Below are 10,761 nucleotides of genomic sequence, written 5' to 3' on the forward strand. Positions count from 1 at the left end.
GGTGTTGATTTTAGATTGAAGTTTGAAGGATTAGAGGGGTAATTTCTGTGCTTGAACTTGAATTGAATATAAATATGTCTTCAAACTAAAACCTTTAGTGGCCATTGTCTGGGTAAAATTTTGTAAAACTAATTTCCCTAATTCTAATTGTATCAGAGCACTAAATACCAGGTAAACTACATTTTTTTTAGTTTGAGTATTGAGCTCAATTTTTGTGTATTTTGTAACATTATTACTTTCCTGTTTTGTTTCACTCTCATCGGTCCCATTAAGCTGTTTTTAGAGCTCTAAAAATCCACTAAACGCTACCTGCTCAGCGTCAAACAGCAGACAAACATAGTTAGAGACTAGCTGGTGAACATAGTGGAGCATTTAGCAGATAAATAGCCAGATATTTCCCTCAGGAGTTGGTAGAGACCAAAAACAGAGCTAAAACTAAGTGAATACCAGACTTGCCTTCACAGGTGGCCAGAAACACTAAATGAATGCTAATGCTGCTCCTTGACTGCTGGATGTGTAAATAACTGTTTGCTCACAAGTGCACCACATTGACCTTAAAGGTGATGTTCTTCTTTTCAGAATTTGCCAAGGTTGACATCAATGGAAAACGTATCTCTTGAGTGTCTCAGTGTTTGGGTCAGGTGATTGTTGATGAGTAATATACCTCTCTTCTCTCCCTGTGTAAAGTTTCCAGACAGCCCATGGAACGACGTGGATGAGGGCTGAGCTGTAGTGCGGGCAGAAGGCCTGCCTGTTATCGGCAGGCGGATTGGTCCATTGAGGTGAGGCCCCGCTCTCACCGGGGCACAGAACGCACCGAGACAAGGCCTTTGCTTCCCCTCCTCGCTCACCCCCCCACCCTCTCCACCCTCACCCCAAACCCAGGCACGCACGCTCTGGACCATGTCGGCGGGGGGCCGGACAGAGGACCAGGAGCGGAGTAGCTGCAAACAGGACTCTCCTGTTATAGAGCGCAGGAACCGCAGTGGCATCATCAGTGAGCCCCTCAGTAAGAGCCTTAAGAAGTCCCGTACCCTCTCCCAGTATACAGCAGTCTCCTCCGCCACCAGCAATGGACGCAGGGACAATAGTGAGACCAAGAGCCACTTGGCCAAGCCTCAGCCACCCCCGCTGCCTCAGCCCACTGTCTCCGCACTGACAGCAGCCAAGTTGGACCGGACCCTAGAACAGGTTCTGGAGGGACAAAATGGCCTGCTGCACTTTGCTCAGGCAGCAGCATTGTTAAAGCGGGCCGGTATGGAGCACATGCTCCTGCCTGGGGGCATGGGAGTGGGAGTTGGCAGTGGAGATGCAGGCTCGGGGGCTAGCGACTTGGAGGGTACGTCTGTCACGGACGCCGTAGGTGGCCCTGTCGACTTCCCATATGGAGTAGGGGGTGGGTTCCCCTTCAACCCGGGGCTTTTCATCATGACGCCGGCTGGAGTGTTTCTGGCGGACAGCGCGCTACACATGGCCGGCCTGGCCGAGTACCCGGCGCAGAGCGAGCTGGCCTCTGCTATCAACTCCGGTAAAAAGAAGCGAAAACGTTGCGGCATGTGCCCACCTTGCCGACGGCGGATTAACTGCGAGCAATGCAGCAGCTGCCGGAATCGCAAAACAGGCCACCAGATCTGCAAGTTTCGCAAATGTGACGAACTGAAGAAGAAACCCTCTGCTGCTCTGGAGGTAAGTGTGTGTGAATTGTGGGCTGTTCTTTAGGGTTCCCCAAAAAACTAAGCTTAGAAGGTTTTGATCCACAGAGTTACTAGAGAGTATCAATGCAGTCACAAAAATTAACAACATTTGGTGAGAAACCAGAGAAATAAGTTGATCTTTACAGGAGGTTCAAGAGTGATCTCCAAACAGCACAAACTTCAAATTTCAGCTTCATCTGGAAGCACAAAGAAGATCTTATTAATTCTACCTGTGCTGCACCCCTTTAAGGGAAAGAGTACAGGGGGCTTTTTGGTGGGGAAATGACTCCACAAGCTGGAAATGACAGGTGATGAGGAGCGTGGTGTGTAAGTGCAGGGTAAGCATGCACCACGGGGGTCTTTAATCCGTCCACCATAACCACCCAATCACCCTGCACACATATTTCAATTGGAAGGCTAATTTGCTATCTTAAGCTCAAGTTTACACAATGCTGTCCCTCCAGTGGTGCATTTTCTGTTCGGTCACATGAACATCCTCATTATGCATATGCTGCAATTTTAAAGGAAACATATGCATATGTGGAGGCGGTTGTGAATATGTGTACAGTATGTGTTTGTGTGTGAGTGTACATGCCTGGGTATGTTTGTGTGTGTGTGTGTGTGTGTGTGTGTGTGTGTGTGTGTGTGTGTGTGTGTGTGTGTGTGTGTGTGTGTGTGTGGATGTAACAAGGTCCATCTGGCCCCAGAGCTGTCATCTGGAGCTCCAGGTGTCAGTGTGGCACATATACCCCGACCCCCCCTGTTTTTGCTGCCGCTGTCCTTCTCTCCGGTGACACTCCTGCTCATCTAAATGGTCCTCCAAACTTCCTGTCTGCTGCTTCCATCACACTCTGTGGCCTAACTGACCCAGGCTGTGATGACAGAACGACCAATCATGAAATCAATTTCAGCAGATGTTCCATCTCAAAGGAAATAAACTTTTGTGATCAATGGATAATAGTGTCACTTTAACATTACATAATACATTGATAACGTAGTGTGCACGTGAAACAGTGGAGAGGCCTCTGGTCTAATTGACACAAACTGGATCTGTGCTTCAAACTGCTAATGGCTTTACTTCTTTCTCTTCCTGATGTTGATTGAGGGTGACAGCTTGGCCTCTTGTTTGTGGGCTGAACGTTGGTCGTTCAATCGCCATGTGCCGACTTTCGACCATCCACAGTGAATTGCTCCTTAAGGGAGATGGTTTGGTTAATGGAGGATTTAGAGTGACACAAACTGAGAACACAGTACAGAGTAATGTAATTTTGAATGTAAGGTTAGCCTGGTTTAGCTCAGTTAACAGATGTTAATGGTGCCTTGAATTCGACTCGACAATTCCACGTTTTTGGCTCAAATTCTACTTTGTTTTGTCTTCTCCACTAAGGGCTTAGGGTTCCTAGGGCTTAGGGCTAACCTCATGATATAAACAATTTGTGCACACATAGGTCGAGATATTTTAAAAGGCCATATCAATAGTTTTTGCATGTTTTAGCTTATTCACTATAGATCGTGTGATAAGTAGCCTGCATATGATTTACGGACCCTTTTTAGAAAATACGTATTTGTGTTTGCAAAGAGTTTAAATTTGCTTGTGGATACTGTCCTCGCAGGAAAAACACCATGATGAGATGTTTCAGAAAATGTCCCAAAACGACACATTTCAATTCAAGAGACAAAGATCTCTCGTGCCCCGAGGACCTCTGACTCTGCAAAAGCAGGGGACTTTATTCTAGAGTTGGTGTAGGGAGGAGGCCTTGAGTGGTTGGCTTAACAACACGTTGGACTTCAACACAGGATTTCCTATCGCCAGTCAGCCTTTTCTTTGACCACTTTTTCCCAACTTTTAACAAAATAACTATAACAACGTAGTGTCCCTAACTTTTAATGAAGTAGTACCTTAAACTCAAACCACGATGTTTCCCTAAACATAACCTTGTTGTTTGTGTGCCTAAACCTGTTCAAATTCAACCTCCCTGCAGCACTCTGTAAATGCTCTGATTTTCAAATGTAGCACTTTACTAATAACCATTGTCATATCATAAAACAGATGTGTTTTTAAACGGTTCACAAACAAATAATGTATTTTGTTCTGTAATTTGGAGGATTTGTTGGATTGTGTTGTAGGTCGCCTAATAACCCATCGCAGTAAAGATCATTTCTGGTAAATGTTTTGAGAATGATGTTGTGGTTGAGTTTTAAAGGACAGATTAATGTGTTCAGTCGCAATAACACAACAATAATTTGTACTTTGACAATGTTCTTTGCATTTAAAAATAAAATAGCAAACAAACATAATATGAATTTGATTTGTATGAGAGTTAATAAGTCAAAACGTTCAATAACCGTGGCATGGTCCATTTGACTGTGTGAAGTTGAAGCATTCATATGCTGGTCATTAAGGACAAATGTGACTATGAAAAAGCTGACTTTTCACACGTTGAGAATCAAACCGATGTGTCTGAATAGCAGCATGTTGTTTTTCACTTTTCTATTGTTCAGTTGCAAATTAATGAGAGGCTTCATTTGTCTCCTTTGATGATTCACTAAATGTGTCCGCTCGCTATGTAGGTGGTACGACTCAATGTCTGAAACAGAAAAGAATTTAATTCTAATTTATGATTTGCAATTGATGTTGTCATGGCAGTTAGCCCGATACCAGTCATTCACACCAGTGATGCCAAACCCAAGGGGGCTTGAATATTCATGAATGTTGATGTTGATATAGGTCATCATGCTGCTTGAAACGTCAGTCTGCTGAAGTTGCCAGTAGCCACCTCATATAAAAGAAACTCCAGGGTATCATAAACCTGCCAAGCCTCCAAGTATAATAGCAGTCTGATCATAGGCTTTAGTAATCGTATATACTGTAATTACCTTGCACACATTTTATACTTGCGACATCTGGAAGTATGTACTACTAACCACTTTATTTAGTGCGTCTGTCAAGCAATTTCCCTTTTTTTCAGATCAGAAACAAGAAGGCCGATCTCTGCATGCAACGCGCCAACATCAGACTAGTGAATACTGTTAAAGGATAATGTATGTGTTATTAAAAGTGTGTTCTTGTTGTGCGGGCAACGCTACTCTATTACATCATTTCCCATGGTGTCTGCACAAAATCGTCGTTTTAAAATATTATCAAAAACTGCTTTCAGATTTAAACATTGTCTGAAGTAGTCCGTATGAAGTTTTAATATTTTTTGCCACGGCAAAACGTGGATTAGGTTACACTAAAGCTTGTGCGTTCATCACATAGATATGGATGTGGATATTTTGATTGACAGGGTCTCATTAGTTGCCTAAGCAAAGGCTCATTGGTGAAATGTGACAATGGACAAAGATGCAGTGCCGTCTTTTAGACAGCTAAACGTGTGCATTGCTACAAATATACTGAATGTTTATGGCATGAGATTGCCGGGGAAAAAGGCACATTTGAGCTAAAGTGAGAATCAAACCGTAACCTCAACCACCTGACAACCCACAGCATGAAATACAATCTTTGTGACAAGGTAATCTCAATCATATACCGCTGATGGTCTTGGTCATGTTCCTAATACATGGACATCTTTTTAATATGTTTTGACACCGTAAACTTTTTACTTTTAGAATGATAAAGTGACTTAACCTGTGTGTAAAATAGACCTTGATAGTAACTAGTTTATACAAGAAAATGAAACTCTCACTCAATCAGGAAACCATCACGTTCTACAACCTGCTTTGCCCCAAACTTGATTTTCTACAGTATCAACTTTGCTCTGACAGCAGTACAACATTTTCAATTTTCCCTGCTTTTTATTTGTTTTCCTGCACTCATACATTTCCCATTAGCAGTCTAGAAGTTGTCTCTAATGGCTCTGTTATTAAGTCAACAGCTCTTGTTCAGCAGGTGATTAGATCAGAGATTACGGCCTGGGCCGCACTGTCAGTGAGCGTGATGTCGTCAGTACAAGCTAAATGTTAGGAGATTCATAAAGGATGTGCCGTGTCAGGAGAGAGCAGAGCATCAGCAGTAAATCCCAAATGTCAATAATGAGTAGATGATGTCATATTGTCAGTTATGGTATGTATTTTAACGTGTTTAAACAAGGCCTCTTTAAGGCTCTTTATATCCTTAATGCATATTCAGGGCGACTCGCCGCACCTGTGCCAGAAGAGAAGCTCGTCCTGGCTTTCTGAGTGAACTGCAGTGAGCCTCAGCTGTAGCTGAAACGGCCCCTGAGTGTCACATTCCCCTCTAATCAAAGATAGAGCGGCACATCCCGTCTGCTGGGGCCGTTATACTCGGCGTGCAATCTCTAAAGAGGCATGGCGTTTTATTTAACACGTGTCTTGCGGTCAGTTTGTCGGACTGCTTTTCCGTGAGCGCACACGTGAAAAGACTTTGGCTCTGTTTTACTGCATTAGCATGGACGGTTATGTTTGTGTGTTTGCACGAGCCCATGAGAGTTTACGCGCCAGTACACAAGTGCAGTCCGAAAACAGCAGTGTGCTTATTTTGAGGGTGTTGACGGTTTCCATTGAAAGCTCATGGCAGCTCAAAGAGGAGCGTAAAATTGGCATGTGAGGGGGAGTTAGCATGCTGAGGCCTTTGCCACCTCATAGCTCACTGGCGGAAGATGTCTGGATTTATTCTGGGAATGCTACATTTGAGAGAAATAAGTGGGAAGGCAGTTCTGTGCCGCTCTATGTATGAATACCCTCCAGTGGTGTCAGTCTCAGCGATGCTGCTCAACACGAAGGAGCATCGGAGTTAGGAAGTTGTAATGTATCTTGTCTTTACTTGTATGTCACTGTACGTTGAAGATGTAATGTAACGGTTGTATTTGAGAATAGATAAGACTATTTTTTGCTATTTTCTAATAATAAAGTTATATATTTATAATGAAATCCATTGGTTGTGTCAAAGACTTGTGCTTCTTTGTCATCAGATGCAACTAACGCTCAAACATAGTATTGTTTTCCATTGGGGGCCACTTTGCCAGTGTCAGAAGTTGATATGAGAGTAGCGTATTCCCTCATGGTCTTTCCTGCCTCCTAGACACAGTACACCAGACAGTCATGCAAACTGACAGGCACGCAGACTGACACCGAGACACATGGATGTGTGGGCAAGTTGCTGGGCAGACAGAGGGACAAGTTGGAGTGGACAGAGGAGGCAAAGGAAGACAGAAAGAGAGGGAGGGAGAATGAGGTGGCCATGGTGTTGTACTGTAGGCTGCCTCTGGATTACAGTGCTGTTAAAGCTGCAGTTGTTAACGTCAATACAAATAACTTATTCTCATATTTGCTCAAACTGTCACCACATCCTGACAGTAGTGCATGAAACAGATAATCTGTGAACAAATCAAGTTCCTCTGCCTTTAGTGCTCCTCATGGCACTTTAAAGCCTGGAGAAAAACATCCAATCAGACCAATCTGACGCAGCTGTCAATCACTGCTCATGAACTCTGATCAAACTGTCAAACTAGGTTGCCATTATCAAATATGAATCACAATTCTGTAATTCTTGTAATTTATGAGTAAAAATACATATAGATGTCTATCAAACTATTTTATTCAGACATCTATGTTACAAATAACAGTTGTTTTGACCGTATTTTGGTCAAATAAAATCAGGCTGTTGAAAATACCATCATATGCAACATTAACATCCAAAAATCTTCCATTTAGCAAGTTTTAGGTGATATACCCAGATGTATTTTGACCTGCGCTTGCAGGGCATGAGTATCGAGGGTTAGCATGAAATATCTGGATCATTAGCTTTACTGTTTATTCACAACAAAAATTAAAAAAACGAAAATCAATTGTTTCAGTTTTTAAAATGTTTTATTTATAATTTTCGTCTTTGTCAAACATGCCAGTAAACTGAATAGAGCAAATCGGAGACATCACTGTGGCTATATTTTGTTACTTTTAAAACGTATTTCTTCGTAGAGAAAATAATAATTTGATAGAGGGAAGAAATCGGACATGTTTTATTGACAAAATACAGGATTTATGAAAGAAATCCTATCAACGCATATATATGTCAATCTTGATTGACTTCTGAAAGGGTGGCCAGGTTTAGGAAAATAATGCTTCACCTCTTCAGTCAGAAAAACAGTGGTTATGACAGCTGGAGGTCATCAGTGTTTTGATTCAGATGCTTTAAAGGTTGACATTTTTCTGCTCCTTATGAGCAGCTGGCAGTGTTACATCCTACATGTTCTCATGCACGTGGGGGTGCTTTCCATATGCAGTTAGTCTGAAGAATTAAAGATGCCTCTTTCTTCTGCTTTTGTTGTACGTTACACACAAATAGTTTGTGCTATGCTAAGACGAATGTGCTCGCCTTGTTTGAAAAAACAACAACACTTCCATCGATTTTAGTGATTGGCCACTTTACACCCACATATTCCATCCGTTTGAACCTGTGCAATCAGTGTTGGTGAGGAGAAGCTTTACTATTCCTGAACTGATGCCATTTTTTTCCATTGATTGCTCATGTTTGATAATGAGGAAAAACAGGATTTTCAGTCCAAGTAAGCAGATGTGTTGTTTTTCTTCCCACGCGTTATGTCACAGTCAGTCCAGCCTTTACCGGGTTTTTTACATCTGTGGCAGGGGCAGATGTTGCTGCCCTCTGACCGTCTTTTTAACCGCTGAGAGCCGCTCTCGAAAGGTCATCACAGAGATGGATGGCGGGCCAGAGAAACTTAACACACAGATCATAAAATAATGTTGCCAATATGTTGGCTGTTAACCTCCAGGTTTTTGGTTCCTATTAATATTCATGCGAACCAAAAAAGAATTACCTTAATATGCACGCTGCATATTTGAGAGCTTGAACTGGCATATGTGGGCTATGAACAGCACTGTGGCATTCAGTGTCTCTGCTATCAGATTATTCCTGATTGAGTTAATTTAACAAATAAAGCACAGTGTGGGCTATATTTGGCTGAGATCACCAGAGTAATTACCTTTGTTTGAAGTCTTTTTACTCGAGTGAAAATGGTTCATTTTTGTAACTCAGCTGGAGTTAACTTTCAAAATGAAAGTGAATGAAACCTGTGGAGTACGAACCCCGCTGTCACTCAGTCTTGTGTCCAGATAACAATAGCATTCAAAAGACCGCTGATTTACTGGTATAGAAATGGTGTAAGTGGGCCTGAAAAGTAATTAGGGCTGGTATTGTTTTTGGTTTTAACTAACTTCTCTGAACTATTGGCTCATTTGCTTCTGATGTCTTTGTACAGAAAAAATGGGCGGCGCAACAAGACGCACACAACGTAAGGTTACACATTATTGGAATTCAATTATAAATTGAAACATTTGAATGTCTTCAGAGAATGACACTAGCAAGACATTTATCCTCTGTTTACCTTTTCCATTAAATGGGTGTGATTGTTTGCATGGGTGTGCGTATCTCACAGAATGTATGGTTCCATAGTAAACCCTCTGCTCTAGAGTACCGGTGGAAAAGTGAATCTGAATCCATCACGTATGAGAATTTTAGTTCAACAGTCTCACTGTTTGGTGTGATTTCGGGGGTGTATTGTGAGTGTCGGTTAACGTGTCACTGTGTGTGGAGGTGTGTGACTGTACTTGAATACATATTGGTTCGGTGTGAGAGTGTGTGTGGGTGCATAAATGTTTGCCGAGCTCCTACTGCCATCGCTCCAGGCAGAGCTGGCTAACGGAAGAATCCGTGCTGCAGAATCGAGTTGCACTTAGCAGGACGCCAGCCGCGCTGCAGCTCCGGGGGCCGCGAGCGTCTCTCTATCTCCTGACTGGCAGGCCGCTGCTGAGCCCTGCGGCTGCATGCATGTGTGCCACTCCTCGGTGCAATCAGAGGCCCAGATAACCAAAGTGAGAGAAGAGTGAGGGACGGAGGGCAGTGGTGTGGGAGAGCAACGTGTGTGGTGGCTAAATAATAAATGTGGCATATCGGGTTTTGTGTGAAGCCAGGACTGAAGCCCGTTCCTGTGGCGGTGCTGAGGCGAGAGGGGGGCAGCGGTTGGGCCAGACGATGCAGGATGTCGAGATTTCACACACACACAACTCATCCAGGGAGAAAGAGAGGAATAGAAGTTAATCGATCAGTTGTTGGACATTAATAATTTAAGTCATTTGTCACTAGAAAAGCTTAACATTCTCTGGTTCCACCTTCTGAAGGTGCATGCTTTTGTCTGTTATTGCATATTGAACATTTTTGGACTGTTGTTTGGACCAAACAAGCAATTTGAAGACTCCATCTCACCTTGAGCTCTAATGACTTTTGATTTGTAATTATTTTCTATATCAAGAAAAAAAGAAAAAAAATAGCCGATAGATTAATGACAATAATCATTAGTTGCAACCGGACTAAAATGGGTCTACAACCTAAATTGTGTAGTGCAACTCTGTCGTACAATGAAAAATAAAAAAAAACATGTAGAAGGCAACATCATGAAAGCCTCTCTGTCAAGGTGTGAAGAAATTATCGCTTCTCAGTGAAATAGTAGATTTGGGATTATATTTGCAAACACTTGTAAAAAATGTGCAGCTTTTTATTAACGACTCCAACCTCCTCTTCTCCCCCCCTCCTTGTCTTCTGTTTCTCCGAGAAGGTGATGCTTCCTACAGGAGCGGCGTTCCGGTGGTTCCAGTAGGACTCCTCCTCCACTCCCTACCCAAAGCTCTGCCATCAAGTGCAATGCCAACTCCTGGATTGTCTCCAGAACAGACACTGGCTAATAAACAAACAAGCAACAAATAAAATTATAGAAATAAAAATAACAAAAAAACAAAGCAAAAAAAAAAAAATCAATCGGGTAATGGATGCACCTACTTATTCCTTGAACCAAAAATGAAGCGTAAAGAAAAGCATCTATGGCAACTTTCATTCCCTTTTCTATGTTTCCATTTTGGTACCTTTTGTCCTTTTTTCAGCAGGTTTTTTTTCTGTCGCTTAAACATGGAACTGTTCATTGCCAGAAACAGAAATGACGGACTGAGTGTGGACAATCAACTAATTTCTGTGTTTGGTGTTAATGTTGTTCATGTGTGGAAAGATACAGTACTTGTGTAGAGAATGTAAATTTAC

At 42.4% G+C, this 10,761-nt stretch overlaps 1 protein-coding gene across 1 annotated transcript; it reads left to right on the forward strand.

Annotated features, from left to right (window-relative positions):
- The first annotated feature begins 859 nt into the window (after positions 1–859).
- Positions 860–10,550, forward strand: cxxc5a (CXXC finger protein 5a). The gene is made up of 2 exons (XM_079237456.1): positions 860–1,686; positions 10,286–10,550. Exons 1-2 carry the CDS (start codon positions 904–906, stop codon positions 10,325–10,327), a joined length of 825 nt encoding a protein of 274 aa, XP_079093582.1. The 5' UTR covers positions 860–903; the 3' UTR covers positions 10,328–10,550.
- Positions 10,551–10,761: the final 211 nt, after the last annotated feature.

This window comes from Taurulus bubalis, assembly GCF_910589615.1.
Source record: "Taurulus bubalis genome assembly, chromosome: 2".
Lineage (NCBI taxonomy): Eukaryota > Metazoa > Chordata > Actinopteri > Perciformes > Cottidae > Taurulus > Taurulus bubalis.